Below are 17,097 nucleotides of genomic sequence, written 5' to 3' on the forward strand. Positions count from 1 at the left end.
TTTCTCCTACCTCTTCCTATGAAGTTACCTATAATAGATTGTAGCTGTGCTATAAATTTTAAAGGTAGCGGTATCGGCAGAGTTTGAAATAAATACAGGAGTCGGGGCAGGATATTCATCTTAATGAGTCCCACCCTGCCTAACCAAGAAAGCGATTTGTTATTCCAAGAGCCCAAATCCCTCACAATCTTATTTTTCAGAGGAGTATAGTTATTTGAAAATAGGGACCCAGAGTCTTTAGTGATATATATACCTAAGTATTTAAGCTTGGATTCGGCTACTTTGAGGTGGTGCTCCGAGACCAGTCGGTCTACTATCTGAGGGGGAGAAGAAATGTTGAGGAGCTCAGATTTAGACAGATTTAGATGACAATTAGAGACCCGACCATATGCTTGTAATTCTACCAGTAGTTCTGGGATTGCAACTTCTATATTAGATAGGGTAAAAAGTATGTCATCGGCATACATCATTAATTTGTTATTCATGTTACCAATTTTTATACCCGTGATCAGCTCATTAAGTCGGATCCTCTGGGCCAGGGCTTCGGAAGACAATACAAATAGCAGCGGTGACAGTGGGCAGCCCTGCCTGGTTCCATTGGTTAGATTAAATGTGTCAGATAGCCCGCCGTTAACTCTTACTCTAGCATTTGGAGTGGAATAAAGTGAGAATATCATATGTAGAAAAGGTTCCCCAAAATTCATCTTAGATAAGACTTGTCTGAGATAGAGCCAATCCACTCTATCAAAGGCCTTTTCGGCGTCTGTTGATAAGAGTGAGAGAGGAAGAGAATTGGCCCTTGCGTAGTTTATAATGTGCTGTATTCTGATGGTATTGTCTTTGGCCTCTCGGCCAGGCACAAAGCCCACCTGATCTGTGGAAATCAACTAAGGGAGAATTTGGTTTATACGATTGGCCAGAACCTTTGCCAGGATTTTTATGTCCGTATTCAGAAGAGAGATTGGACGAAAATTGCTCGGAGTGTTTGAGGGTTTACCCGGCTTGGGCAGAACCGAGATATGCGCTTCAAGCATCTGTCGTGGAAGTTTTTTGGTGGTTGTCAACTCGTTAAAGAAAGTGATAAGGTGAGGGGCTAAGAGGGCCCTATAGGTTTTGTAATATTTTGGTGTGAAACCATCAGGTCCTGGGCATTTCCCGGATGGTAATTCTTTTATGGCTTGCAATATTTCTTTTTCGGTAATGGGTAAATCGAGAGTGGATGACTCTTCCCCTGACAGAGCATTAAGGGGAAGGTCTCTCAGATATTCCGTAATTAGATGTTGTTTATTATCAGACTGTGAGACAACCGATGAGTCCGTAGGTGAATTTAAGTTATAGAGGGACTGGTAGTATTGTCTAAACTCGCTGGCTATTCCTTATCTCCCCTGAATTTGCTGTCTTAACAGAGTGTATAAATGATTTATATTTTTTCCTTTGCACAGACCTGGCCAACAGCCTGCCTGGTTTATTACCCTCGTCGTAGTACAGACAACGAAGGTAAAGAGCCTGTCGCTGCGCATCTGATACAATAAGGTATTTCAGCTCCTTTCTGGTATTAGTCAATTGTGCCCAGAGGGAGGGATTCCCTGGGTTAGCTTTGTGTTTTTGCTCTAAAAGGTATATACTGGAGTATAGATTGTCGTACATTTGTCTTTTGTCAATCAGTCTTTTTGCTCTAATTTTAATGAGCTCACCCCTAACAACACATTTGTGTGCCTCCCAGTGCTGGATGTATCATTATGAGTGTTAAAAGTGAAAAATTCCATCAACGTTTTACCTATTTTTTCCGAGATAAGTGGATCTGGTAGTAAGTGGTCATCCAGTCTCCACACAAACTCAGTCAGAGGTGTTTCAGGCCAAACCACCGTACAGGTGACCGGTGCATGGTCTGACCATGTTATTGAGCCGATTTCACTTGCGCTCACCGAGGAGAGACCTATTGAGTCCGTGAATATGTAGTCAATTCGAGAGTATTTTTTATGTACATTAGAATAATATGTGAAATCATTCGTCGTGGGGTGTAGAGTGCGCCAGATGTCATGCAAATTAAGGTCATGAATAGCGTTCTTGGCGGACTTTAGAATATTTTTAGGTGTGCTTGATAGTTAGAGGTGTCTATGAGTGGGTTAAAAGAAAAATTGAAGTCCCCACCCAACAATACCATTCCCTTACGGTGGTCTAGTAAAAGGCGTGAATTTTTTTTAATAAAGCAATGCTGCTCTGTATTGGGGCCATAAACATTGAGAAGGGTAATAGGTCTCCCAAACAGGAGGCCCACTATCATTATGTAACGTCCTTCTGGGTCTTTAATTATTGTTGATGGCTTTAATGGGATGGACCCATGGAGTAATATACCCACCCCATTTTTCTTTTTGGCATTAGTACATCAAGGGATACTTCAAATTATTCCAGACAAACTCCCTACCTTTCTGAAAATGGGTTTCCTGTAAAAATAGTATGGAGTGGCCTTGTTTATTAAGTTCTCTTGTGACAATCGACCTTTTACCTGGGCTATTTAACCCTTTTACATTTATTGTAGATAAAGTGAAGGTTTGGTCTGTGGTCTCTTTTCTCTTAAGTGTCCTCATGACTAACCCCCTGGTCTATTGTATGTGTAGCTCTTAGCTCTCATGAGGGAAAAGGGGAGGGGAGGACTATGAAAAGGAAAAGACAAAGTCAGAAAATAGTGTGTAAGTGGGGAGAAAATAGAGAGGCGAAAATAAGTCAGAAAGATATCTAGTAACGAAAACTAGAGTAAACTCTGGGCTGAAAAGTATATAGATATAACCACCTAATAGAAGGTGTGAAGGAAACTCGGTGGTGAACCACAGAGTCTCAGAGAAAAGAATGAAACAAAGAAATTAAATGGGGATGTGTCCCCGTGATGTATATGCGTTATAACTTAATCTTTTATTAAACATGAGACAGAGATAGGTCTCTTCTCTCTGTAGAGCTATCTAGGGATTCACTTACTGTTACATATATATCACCCATAACAAGGAATATCTATACACTCAGCTTGACCTATAAGTGATAACTTTACGAAAACATCCGAGGAATTGAAAGGTTAGCAGACAAACATATTTTAGTTTTTTCAATTAAACATGTGTTAACTACTATAAACTATAAACATTAATAACATCAAACAACAATATATTAGACACTAGTTCAGGTATTTAACCATTGCAGTGCTGTAGAGAGTCCAAAGTTCTCGGTCAGTTGAAATGGGCTACACCAATGGTGTCTTATATGGTACACGCTCATACACCCCATATAGTCCCAGCAAAACCACAATGAATCTAAATCTAGTTCAGCTAATCCACTGTTACCGTGGCTATGCAGAGTCAAAAACCTGGTTGAGAATCCACAGCTTATAAAATGCAAGAAGTTGGCAGCGTTGCAGAAACCTTTATTGGATTATTCAGTAGACAAACAATTATGGTTTAACCTTCTTAATTGAATATTTGTCAACTAACTGGTACTTCCTCAACAGCAAGCAGTATTTTTGGATACTTTATCAAGTAATTTAGCCATAAATTTCCCCTTCACCCTGCCAATACATCTTCAATAGACCCACATATATACCTTATCAGAATCTAACAACACATTTTATTTTTAATCTCAACCAGGCAGGAACATAGCCCTAGCAAGACATGCATTCAGTATTGTCTTACCTGTCTGCTGCTTAGTAGTAAACAGTGTTATGGATGTTACCTAGAATACAGCAAGTTATTACTATGTTGGAGGAGGAAAGCATTTGACTTTGGGCACAATCTTCAAAGAGCTACATGCCCTGCTTCGCAGTCGTTAGCTGTGTCCTCTTAATAACCAAAGGAAGGCATGTCCCCACCCTCCTGAGGTCCTGTTTCTTATGAGCTAGTCTCGGGACCATTACAAAAATGAAGAAAAGTTCTTAGTTGGGCCTTTCCGGATTTTCTGTTGTCGGTTCCAGCTGTGTTGCAGGGGCCGTTGACGTTGCTGATTGTGGTATAGTAACCTGAAGATCTCGGCAAAGCTGTGGAAGATCTTCTTCTGTGCGGTAGATTATATTCTTATTATCTTTGGTGGCTATATTTGCCACCGGGAATCCCCAGCAATACGGAATCCTGTGTACTTGCAATACAGAAGTAATATGTGACAGGGATCTGCGCTTCTGCAGAGTTACCGGGCTCAAGTCACTGTAAATTTGTACTGGGATACCCGCATGTAAGAGCGGTTGCTTTGTTCGGGAGTTCAGTAGAATTTCCTCCTTGTCTCTGAAATTAAGAATTATAAGAATAATGTTGCGTGGAGGTGCTTTGGGAGGTGGTCTGGGCCGCAGGGCCATGTGCGCTCTTTCAATGAGTATGTCAGGTGAGTTGGGTGTCTCTCTTTAACAGTCCTGAACAGGCTCTGAAGATATCCCTCTATTGCCACAGGTGATACTGATTCGGGTACCCCTCTCACCCTCAAGTTATTTCAGCGACTCCGATTATCTAAATCTTCTATCTTGTCATTCAAAGACTGTATTAGACCGTCTTGAGAAGATACTTTAGTGGCAAGATGTGTCACAGTGCTAGAGGATGTAGTCTGACTATCCTCAATAACCGTGATTCTGTCTTTTAGTTCAGATATGTCTTTATGTAGTTCCTTGTATAAAGTACGCACCTCATGCATTACTATTTTGATGTCTTCTTTAGAAGACAGTAGTCTGAGGTCTTCCTTTGTTACATAATTAGTTGGCTGTGCCCATTTCAGCCATTGTTGAATGCTGGTCTGCAGAATCTTTGTTTAAGGAAACCGTGGTCTGTGAGTCTTTTGATTTGAGATAATGGCTTAAAGTTCTGCTGCTGCAGCCTCTCTCCCCTCTGGTCTTCTTTTTATTGGGCATCCCAGTGTATGTTAGATGGGGAGAGCACCTTCTGCTATGCTGGCTGTATCATGTAGATGTCCCCAGAGGCTAATTTGTCTATAATACAAAATGCTGCACCTTTGCAGAAAGGAGCTCTTTATTGTTATATGCTAAGCTGCCCAGCTCCTACAAGTCGTTCAGAATTACTCTTTTTCTTTATTTGTAGGCCCTGTGTGTTGGATATGGGGGTGTTAGTGCGTGACACAAAGCGTACCTGGGAGGCCCACACACTCCGTTCTTAGTTGCCTGAAATATGCTCCTTCCGGTTTTAGTAATGTAGAAGGGAGGCCTGCTTACTGCCTGAGTGACTGTGTGAATTGGGGCCCTGCGCTATGGTAAGTGTTGTACTGCAGCCGATACCTCCAATGTCCCAACTTGTTGTGGTTAACTCACCTCCGGTGCAATGTTATTTTACACAGGGTTATCTGTGTGTGACTCCGCTAATGCCCACGTGTCGTCGGGCCCTGCGCTTCCCGTATGGCTCCTTGTTAGCTTCACCCTCCGTCACAACTAGCCTCACCCGCACCTGTTTCAAGCGGTCTCTAGTCTTCAGGTGCTAGTCATCAGGACTTTCCAATCCCATTACAGTCTCGTAAGACAGCCGCTCTGCTTGTCACTGTTTGCTCCGGTGTGTGTGACACAGGCTTCAGTGTATCCACAATCTGTTTCTATGTTGTTCTCTGTGGCCGTTGTTCGTTTGTTCCCTCGGTATATGATCACACCTGCTGTTCATCTATTAAACTTAATGGGGACATTAATAAAATAATCCCAGATGCTCTTTTTATGCATACATTACATCACGGGGCTCAGGAGCTCTAGCAAGAAGCTGCCATCGGCCTGCGTGGCTAAACTCCGCCCCTCAATAAACTGTTTTCTATGATATTTTCTTCTCAATTTCCTTACTCGCTGCTTGTCTTTTGTTTTACTATTTTCGTGGGGTTTTTTTCTGTCATCCCTTCTTCTATGTTTACATTTTAAATCTGCATTTCATAGTCTGTCGCTCACTCCCATTATAGTGAATGGTTAAGATGTCCTATGGATCAGATCAGGGAAGCCTCTCCAGTTTGTATGTTTAGTGGGGAAAACAAATATCAGAGAAACACAAAGAGAACAAGCACCGCCCCATGCAGTGGTGCTGTTTTAGCTAATGTATAAAATTCAGAAATTAAAAACTTTACATTAAAAGTGTTTCAATTGAAAACACAATAATAAAGGCCCCAACATTACAAGAGATTTGCTTCTTGCTTAGACACACTGACAACTTTAGATGTAGGCGACTACTGCAAATGCTGACCACTTCTCAGTGTACCCAGACAGAAGAATTCAGTGTATCAGCCAATAGGTGAAACTATACATATCTGGGTAAATTTGTTTCCTTGATCAGATGATGATTGATTGACATTGAGGGTTAAACGCCATTTTATTTCCTAAATGGGTATATTACATGGAGTTTTTCTTCGCTAGATGTGGTAATTTAAGATATCTGCGTTTGTAATAAAATTGAAAAGCTGCCTGTTACTGTAGATGTCTCAAATCCTCACTGACTGTAGGTCACTGTTTATCCTTGTGTCTCTTGTTTCTAATTGTTTCCTCTCTCTTTTTACAGCTGGAGCCTCAAGGTCTTCTAGGGTGGATCTTGGCTGGTAGCCTTGGGATCAGCCTGGTCTTCTCCCTAATAAGTGTGACTGCCCAATGTTTCCATCTACGTTGTGGATATGGTGTAGCATTGTTCTTCCTCTATGTGCTGTTTCTAACTGTGGCCCTACTAACTGAATTTGGGGTCATTAGATTGCCAGCAAACTGACACAAAGGGAATCTATTGGACATTGCATTCAGTATTTTTTAAAAAAAAGAAAAACATTTTCTTAATTGTTACTTCCTACAAAGAGAGGGGAAGCAATGTTAAAAAAAATCTTTTAACCTAAAAGTTTGTAAGCCATAAACATTTTAAGCTGCTTGATTTTAATAATAAAAAATCATGCTTTTTTTTTAGGTATTTTGTAGCAATAACTGGTGTATCAATTACTTGATTATTTATATGTAAATTATATTATTTTTAAGAGAGGTTTGTGTAAAAACATATAAATATATTTTATAAGTATAACAAAGATTTTGGTTTTTATTTTTGGATTCAAAAGAAACAAACAACTTCCTAAAATATTCAATTAAACTTAAAGGGACAGTAAACATTTAAAAACGTGTGTGTAGGGGCGTGTCCGAATGGCGTACCTGATAGGACGCATTTTCTGTGAGCTCTACAAGAATCCTCTTTAATCCGCCGATTATTGAGCTCAAGCAGCACATCCCTCTACATTGACCATCAAACAATAGACACATAACAGTCTGTGGTTATATGTCAGCTTGCAGTTGCTGTATTTATGAAACCGGAGCCACAGATCGGAAGCATAAGGCCTAAGGCGGCGGCCCACTACTAGGTAGCGACACCCCCCCCCCCCCCCGGACTCACCGGGTTACCAGTGCTGACAGCTGATACCTGTCTTACTGAGCTTTTTACAACACCGGACAGTACGATATACTATAGTCACCTCAGCAGCCTAACGAATCTACAACCTTTGATACATCTGCCAGAAGACTAATCCAAGATGGCGACTGAGTGGGAGAGCGATCTAGAGCAGATCTTAGAAAAACGCTTTGCAAAGCTAGATAATCTGCTAATCAAACTTTACCAAAGATCTCTGCCCAGAGACTTCCTAGAGCAAATTGAACAGTTACCAGAGCACTTACCTATAAAAGAATCTGAACAGGACCTTTTGAATGGTGGTTGGAAGATAAAGCAGGTCACAGAGAAAACCCTTTGCCTCCCATATGCTCCCATGGCTAAATCAGAGGTACATGAGTCAACCAAAGATCTTCAAGATGTCCAGCGCAACCATAACTCTATGCTACTTACAGGGACATGCAATCATCTGGAGCCCGCAGTCTCACATGCTAGCATGCCACCCATTCTAGCGCAACATAGTCTAACAAGGTCAACATTAGCTATGATGGAAAATACCCCTAAAACCATAACACAGGGCTTGAAGAGAACAGTGCGACCACCCTTGACGGAAATCCTCCTTTCAGAAAATTACAGGGACACAACTGCATGCGGTAAGGGATTAACAGCACTTGGGCTTTCACTTGGGAATCTACTGGCTGAAACACTCCTTATAAATGACCCACAAATTGCTAGACTCTGACGCACACAGTACCTACCTGATCTTTACATCTTTTATCCTGCCGGTCTGCCCAGTAGCCATATGGTGCTCACAAGCTTTACTCTCTCCCTCATGACCAACTTACATATACCTTTGTCCAGCATACGAACTGACACACAGAGGATTGAGAGGACTGGAGAAGGCTAGAGACTGAGCGATAATTTACCTTACTACTCATATATTACATACCATACCAGGACTCTCCTATTTTGATAATGCATATACCCTGTACTCGCTGCGGAGATTGTACCTTTGTTGATGTAAAAGTTGATTTCATTATCACAGTTTATTTGATGCCCTGCACCTTTATATAATTTATACACTAAATATTCCCCTTTTTGTTTTTATGTGGGATCGTAGGTTGCTGATATGTCTCTATTGAATTCTGAGCCAACCATCCCAGCAGTTTATAGCAAATTTATGGGAATGGTATTTATATATTTATCGTTGTGTTTAACCTGTAGTCATTTAACTATCTACCGTGATTTACTTTTAATCCAGTTCAATTCAGGATATGGCCACTAGAGGGCCATCCCTGCATTGTAAAAGCTATTACGATCTCAGTTTCTCACCTCGGTATTTCCTGATAACAAGCCAACTTTCCTCTGGCGTAAGACAACATTAATTTACCATAGTGTCCTTATACCTTTATCATAGTGTCCTTATTTCTTTATACCTACCATTATATTTTCACTGTGTGCAAGACTTAACATTGATATAGAGGTATTTTATTTTTATTTATTTTATTATTTATTTATTTTTTGCACAGTACTGCAATACCTAGATTATTTATCCAGTCCTGGCTGTTACCTTAATATCTCTTATGTTACTTCATATCTATATGTCTTATGCTTAAATTTAACAACCTCTAGATAAGCTTATTATATAGTATGTATATTTTAGTTTTTATAGATATGACATGAATATCTGACATGTATTGTGTTTCAATTTTTTTCTTTTTCTTCTGTATATGTCATTTTGAGCCCTCAATAAAAAAAAATATTAAAAAAAGTGTGTGTATTTATATAAAAGTTGTTAGACAAAAAATTTAATTGAGGTCCCAGTGGGATAAGTTTTTCTTACCTGCCTCTCCCTAACATTCTTTAGCCACATTTTTTTTAATGGCACAATAGACTGTAAGCCAATCATAACTCATACCCTCTGCTTCATAGACATAAAGGAGAGCATGTTCCTGTCATTTCTGTTACAGCAGCACTTGTCATATTATAACGAAACATGTGCATTTCGATGTTGGTTCAGTAAACAAATGCCGAAAATGGCAGTGGTTTGCGGCATTCAACACTTTTCTGAGCTGGATATTGTCATAAAAAATGTGCAACGTACAAATATCTGGATTTGTACAAGCACATGTCTATAACTGTTGAAATGGAGACAATGGACAACATGTATGGCTTGTGATTTGCTATAATACCCATCAAGTCATTGCTGGACCCTTATGAATCTAACGCTCCCGCTCAAGCGTTAAATGCGCTAGAAGTAATCTTTTTGCACACCTCAGGATGTGCTTGTATTACAAGTTGAAAGTAAACTGTTTTTGTTCTCGCACTAAACCGAGAAGCGTAAAAACCTGAACTTAAAATAACGTATTCCAACATAAAAGTCAATGAAGCAAAACACGATTGCATATTCTCAAGTACCCTAACCTGACATGAAAATATGACTATTTCACATTCCAATGTTCTTCACGTAGCAAAATATGTTCTATTTAGTCATAAATACACGTCTACATATATCTGATGTTTTTTGCAAAAAAAAAATAAAATAAAAAAAAATATATATATAGTAGAACACAGGAGAGCACTTTCACTTCTCAGCTTAGCTGCCAGGCTGCTAGTACAGGATAAATAAAAGTAACAAAAACTTGCACTCACTGGTCTTTTAAACACACTTTTTACTGTGAAAAAATGTTTCGGGGACAAAATATCCCCTTCCTCAGACACAGTGTAATAGCATCTCACACAATATATAGAGCAAACAAACATAGTAAACCCCTCCCCCCAATTAGGACCAAAAAAACGCCAAACATTTAGTCATGGTAACAACCTTGTGACAATAATAAACAAATAGTGATCATAATGTTAACATGTCTGAACAATGTATACAAAACTGTGTAAAGTGATTATACTAAGTGACATTAAAATAACCAAATGGCAAAATAGAACCATACTTTCATCATATGTAAGGCGTTCAATAAAATATTCAAAGATTAGAGGCAGGACTGCAGGTAGCTGTAACATAACATAATAACAAATCGGCATCTGCCGTACTTCATAATTAGGCACTAAAAGTCACTATTCAACTATCAACCATAAATGCACTAAAATACAGTGAATGCAAGCTTGTATATGTACCTGGCAGTGCGAGTAAAGCTATCGTCATAACCCTTGTTAGTTTGTGTACATGCCGCACACTAGACTACACCGGGGCCGAAACCCGGAAGTAAGAAGGAGGAGCACAGAATGGAGAACACCAGGGCAGTAGTGTGTATGTTGCTATGGTTACAAGCAATACAAGCGCAATAATAAAACAGTACTAGTGTATAAATACATATGCCCAGCACGCTACATTGAGACATAAAGGGGGAAATTACCTTATATGTTGGACCAAACAGAGACACTAATAGTAGCGGCAGATTGCCAGGAAGACTACCGGGAGGCATCATATGAATAAATGCACAAAGAAATAGCACCAACAAGATGGCATAGGGGCTAAAAGGTGTTAGTGCTAGATCTTGGGTGCCATCAGTAAAACAAAATGTGCCATCAGTGTAATGAGGTAATTGGGCATGTCTCGAGCACGATATAGCAGAGAATGGCTAGTCAGGAAAATTAGCTTATATTACTCCTGAGAAAAGCAACCAACTCCGGGTAATCATAGAGGACCTATGCAAAAAATCAATATATCATATCAATGGTACAATTATGACCCAAAAATTACACTAAACTTTAGACAAGCTGAACTACACTGAGAGACCTGTCAGGGGGAGAAATTTGCCAGAACTAGTTAGTGTCCCATGGGGTAAAAACCTGCAAAGTACCAACATAAGGGATAAACAACCACAATAGCCGACCTATACAACGAACTAAAGGTGGCAAAATGCAAAACCACACCTAACATACTACCGTGGAGGGCCCAATTCACTCACAACCGGTGGACAACCTAAAGCTAATCCAATGCCAATGGGCATAGATATCCCAAATAGTATGGGTCGCCCAGAAGGCACATTGTACCCCATCATAGGCAAAAGCACCACGATGGACTTCCAGTGATCAACCAGTATACATATCCACATGGCCAATAAATTGGGAACAGAAAGTGTCTCTCATGTGGGTAGAAAGAAAAAACGGAAGGTGGCTCCCATCTTGGAAAAAATGCATCAAGAACATCCCATTAAAGAAAGCAATGCCAGTCAAAGACTGTATTCAGTCCGTTGGGTTACACCGTATTTAAACGGTGTATCCATCTCGCTTCAGTTTGGAGAATAATCTTGTTGCGGTCACCTCCTCGTCTCAACGGAGGGATATGGTCAATTAAAACAAATCTTAGGTCATTCACTGTGTGGCCGGCCTCAAGGAAATGCCTTGCCACAGGCTGATCGCTGGTCTTCTTCTTTAAGGCCGTCCTGATGGCTGATTTGTGGTTGGCGAATCTTATCCGGGCATCGTCAGTAGTTTTGCCGACTTAAAAATGCCCACAACAGCAATTGAGGAGGTACACCACGTGGGTGGTAGTGCACGTGATGAAATGCCAGATCTGAAACCTCCTATTAGTGTGAGGGTGGCCAAACGTCGGGCCAGGTATCATAGCGCTGCATGTCGTGCACGCTGCACCCCTATAGCAGCCATTCTTCTTGTTGCGTTGTAGCCAGTTGGTTTGGGTATAGCAAAGGGAAGGGTCCGTGATCATTAGGACAACTTTGAGGTTTTTATTTCCTTTATACCCCACTCTAGGGTGGTGTCACTTGTCGAATGGGAGGGTAGGGTCACTCTTTATGATATGCCAGTGCTGGTTAAGGCTTGTGCCCACCTTGCTGATAGTGGGACTATATACCGTAGTAAAGGTCAATCTTTGTGTGTCACCTCTATTTGTGGCACAGCCGTCAGGTGCTGGATCAGTGACATCTCGCATATTCTGGTCAATTAACCATGAATTGTAGCCCCGCTGTATAAATTTCTCAGCCATTTCGGTTAGTTGTACATGTCTCAACTCTGGTTTGCTATTGTTTCTTGCCACTCGCATTCACTGTGCTTTCGGGATGGCTTTCAGTAGGGCAGTTGGGTGACTACTACTTGCGTGAAGTAATGAATTTCGGTCTGTTGGTTTACAGAACAGGGATGTCCCCAGATTGATCTGGCCTTTCTTAAAGATCCTCAAGTCAAGGAAATCGATTGAAATTTCATTGATGTTCAATTTGAATTTTACTGGATTCTCCAATTTGTTCAGTTGATCGAACCAGCTCACAATTGCTTCAGCAGTACCACTCCAGACAATAAAGAGGTCATCGATGTATTGACGGTAGAACTTGTTGGAGTTAAGCCTACGTCTCAACTACTTTTGTTTTGAGAACTCTTTCTACCAGCAAATAGCAGGGACTGCCATGGGTTTGAATGTTGCCCCATCCCTGGCTAACCTGTTTATGGATAAATATAAAACATCAGTTATGGGGGTCTTTGAGAAACCTGAAGTGAGGCCCAATGAAGGCCGAAACGATTGTCTGGGGTTGCTGTGTTCCTTGTTCAGAGAAGAATTCCCTGGTATTTCGGCGCTGGACTGACCGTAATAGGCGGGATCAGACTGATATACTACAGGTAATTTCTACTCTGTGAAAAGCATTACTGGGCTAAAAAGCTGCACCCAGGTGGTAAATCGCCATAGAACAGGCTAACAATGGTATTGAGCCAGTTGTTCGTTCCTGTGAGTGTAGTTCTCTCTGTATGTATTTAGTCTCCCTATGGGAAAAAGGGGCAACCAGACTTGGACTCCTTGCTCAGTGTGCTTAGAGGAATATGGCTACACCTCACTGACGAGGCCCAATGAAGGCCGAAACGATCGTCTGGGGTTGCTGTGTTCCTTGTTCAGAGAAGAATTGCCTGGTATTTCGGCGCTGGACTGAGCTCAATAGGCGGGATCAGACTGATATACTACAGGAAATTTCTACTCTGTGAAAAGCATTACTGGGCTAAAACGCTGCACCCAGGTGGTAAATTGCCATAGAACAGGCTAACAATGGTATTGAGCCAGTTGTTCATTCCTGTGAGTGCACTTCTCTCTGTGTGTGTGTGTATATATATATATATATCACTATTTATCCAGCAACAGGTATTTCCTTCCTAAGAGAGTCCACGGCTTCATTCCTTGCTGTTGGGAAATACAACACCTGGCCACCAGGAGGAGGCAAAGACACCCCAGCCAAAGGCTTAAATATCCCTCCCACTTCCTCATTACCCCAGTCGTTCTTTGCCTTTCGTCACGATAGGAGGTGGCAGAGAAGTGTCAAAAGATTCAGAGAGTCCTGAAAAAGGGTATCTGCCCTTCGAGATAGGACTGGAGTTTTAAGTAGTCATGTCAACCTCTCAGTGAGAATATTGATGAAAGTTAGAGTCTGGAGATGCAGGGAAAGTTTTTTTGCGAAACCATAACAGTTCCTAAGCAATCAGTGTTGACGAGTTTCTCTGTTTGCTTTCTCTCACTCAAGTCCATGTCAGGAGTGCTGCTATAAGACTGTCACACTTGAGAGGCTGTGTTCAGTTTAACAGCATGGATCCTGGAGGTAAGATTGTTTTAATTTTTACACATAAAATAACGGGGTCACATTGTGGCTCCTTTATACATTGGTAGGATCCAGGGTTTATACCCTCTGAAGGGGGTTTATTGAACAGTTGGGGTTAATTAATCAGTGTATTAATTATTTACATGCTGCTTTGTGTGATTTTATTTTCTGGGCTTATAGACTGTGTGTTTTTGGCTGGAACAAACAGGTTTCACTTTCGTTTTTGAAAATGTTGCACAGCTCCTATAACTAGCTGTACTTTTCATAGCATGTGGTCTATGTTCATTGCTCCCATTCCGGCTGAGGCTTCAACCTGAGGAGAGCGTTTCCCCTGTTAACTGTCTGGGTCTAGGAGGTGGTTAGTGCCCCAGCCATTGGGAGTATAACCTGGAGGAATGAAGCCGTGGAGGAAAACATAATTTATGCTTACCAGATAAATTCCTTTCCTTCTGGATAGGGAGAGTCCACGGCCCCCATCCGTTTTTTCTTGTCTAAGTCGGCCCCCTATTATTTATCTTATTCTTCTGGCACCATTTATACCCTGAAATTTCTCCTACTTTTCCTTGTTCCCTCGTCAGAATGAATGGGGTAATGGGTAAGTGGGATGGATATTTAAGCCTTTGGCTGTGGTGTCTTTGCCTCCTCCTGGTGGCCAGGTGTTGTATTTCCCAACAGTAAGGAATGAAGCCGTGGACTCTCCCTATCCGGAAGGTAAGGAATTTCTGGTAAGCATAAATTATGTTTTTACTGCAATTAAATGACTCAAACAAGATCGATTCAGCAGAACATGATATAATAACCTGATAGTATGATAATTAAATGTCCAACAAAGTCAGATTCACAGTTCATGGCAGTGAAGCCGATATACACACTCCAATTGAAAAATGCTGTTTCCAATCTTATTTCACACTTCATTCCAATGTATCATTTCAAAACTGGCAACATTGTGTTTTAGGACTGTAAGCCAGAATACATGTACCATCCAGAGAGAATCAATCTGTCGCTTATTGTGCAAAAGGTAAGATGATATGGCCATCAACAATTGTAATCCAAATTCCCATAAACAATTATCCCATTGTTAGGCTTAAGTGCATACCTTTTGTGAGTCACACGGTGCTGTAATTGTTCCAGCCTGTAGTCCATACCGCCAGGGCAGTATAGAAAGCCAACCCGTTTCAGGGTATTGTGGGAGTTAATAGGACTTGAAGGAACTCTGATCACTCTTCCGGTAGCTTTTCAGTTAAGTATAGCATTCAATGGAAGGCACTTAGTGTATATAACATGCCTTTGGTGGAGACGATCAGCCACTGCAACATAGAGCTGTGAAGTACCATCAGCGGTGATATATCTATTATATTACCACTATCTTGCACTCTTTGCAGTGGATTTTTATGTTAAAAAGCTGCATTCAAACAGTACTGCCTTTTTATATATATATATATATTTATATATTTGCGGATGGAAATCCCTTCATTGAGCATATTCAATTCTATAGGAGATTCATTGACGATCTCTTACTTGTCTGGCATGGGGATGAACTGACCATTCACAGGTTCAGGGACTATTTGACCTCTAATGATAAGGGTTTAGAGTTCACCCATTGCTGGTACAAGTCTGAGATTGTGTTCCTTGATTTAGTATTGAGAGCAGTACCCTCAACAAGAGATGTTACCACGTCCCTACATAGCAAAGAAATAGCAGGCAATAGTTTGCTACATGCGCACAGTGATCATCCACAACATGTGTATAAGGGAATTGTCAAAGGACAGTTCCTGCGCATGAAGCGCAATTGTACCCTACATTCTGACTTTGTTAACGAGTCAGTTAACTTGAGACAAAGGTTTATCGAGAGAGGTTACAATGTGGGGATGATAGACTCAGTGTACCGGGTGGTAGAAACTATGGATAGAAAATTACTATTCAAAAACAAAAACAGGAATGTGATAGAAGAAGCCTAAGATTTGTAACAAAATTTTCCAATCAATATTCTGGAGTGTGCAACATCATTAAAAAAAGTACCTGCCCATTTTATATGGTGATGATCATTTGAAAAATATTGTTAAACAGGGATGTGATTTTGTATACTCTAAGAATCTAACGATAGGCAACATGCTTTCACCAAGCATGTTGCCTATCACAGAAGCACGTAGCTCTTGGTTGGAGGTTGGAGGGACCTACAAATGTGGCGTTCCACGCTGTAAGTCCTGTACATACATTAAACAGAGTAATAACTTTACATCTTTTGTCACGAATGAAACTTTCTCCACTAGAGGCTGTGTTAAGTGTACTTCCACTTATGTGATCTATCTAGTGGAATGCACTCAACATAAGAAGCAATATATTGGCTTAACAACAAGAGATATACGTTCCGGGACAAAAAAGAACATCTGGGTTATATATCTAATGATGTACACTGTTCAGCCCTATTCAAGATATTTTATCCAAGTGCACAATAAACAAGTACAGCACTTTAAATGGAATGCCATTGAGAGCATAAGCGTGCCTCGTAGAGGTGGCAGTAAACTAAAGATTCTAGAAAAGCAGGAGATCTATTGGATCCACAAGCTGAGAACTTTGGTCCCAGGAGGATTCAATTCACAATTTGATGTGATCAAATACTGGGAGTAAGCTTGTGGGTCAGATCTCCAGTTTTGTTAATCTTTTTTGGAATCCGTTAGAATGAAATGAAATAAAACAACAATAAAGTAAAATAAAAACAAGCACAATAAATTAAGTATTGTGCAGATGCAAGCCTAGTTCGATTTTGTCTTTCTATTTTTCTTTCCCTCCATATTTAGCAATAAATGAAATGGATAAGGGATAGGTTTGGAATGTTTGGTACAGATTAAACATATTTATATAAATATATCACTAAACAATTGAAAGATCGAATGTATAGTATAGGCAAAATTCTGATGTAATATTTTGATGAAATATGCTGTTGTTCTACCAGCTAAAACTTAGTTGTGTTTGTAACCTGTATAGATTCATCTGCTGTTTAGTTCAGTTTAGTTTACTCTAAGTATGAAATTATTTTGAATATGCTCTTCTTTACTTTAATACGGAGCTTACTTTATGAAATGAAATATTAATGGCAAATAGTGAATAATACCAAATGAATCTAATAACATTAATATGTATTTGTATTGCATCTATTGTATAACTATCAATAGCTGGTAATTAACTGGTTAATGAGT

At 40.3% G+C, this 17,097-nt stretch overlaps 1 protein-coding gene across 1 annotated transcript in view; it reads left to right on the plus strand.

Annotated features, from left to right (window-relative positions):
* LOC128643606 (mitochondrial sodium/calcium exchanger protein) overlaps positions 1-6,883 on the plus strand; it is a gene marked incomplete at its 5' end in the record, with an annotated part of 50,475 nt that extends 43,592 nt beyond the window's left edge. The window contains 1 exon segment of the mRNA XM_053696449.1: positions 6,498-6,883. Within this exon segment, the coding sequence (XP_053552424.1) occupies positions 6,498-6,695 (198 nt within the window).
* Positions 6,884-17,097: the final 10,214 nt, after the last annotated feature.

This window comes from Bombina bombina, unplaced genomic scaffold (genome assembly GCF_027579735.1).
Source record: "Bombina bombina isolate aBomBom1 unplaced genomic scaffold, aBomBom1.pri scaffold_426, whole genome shotgun sequence".
NCBI lineage: Eukaryota > Metazoa > Chordata > Amphibia > Anura > Bombinatoridae > Bombina > Bombina bombina.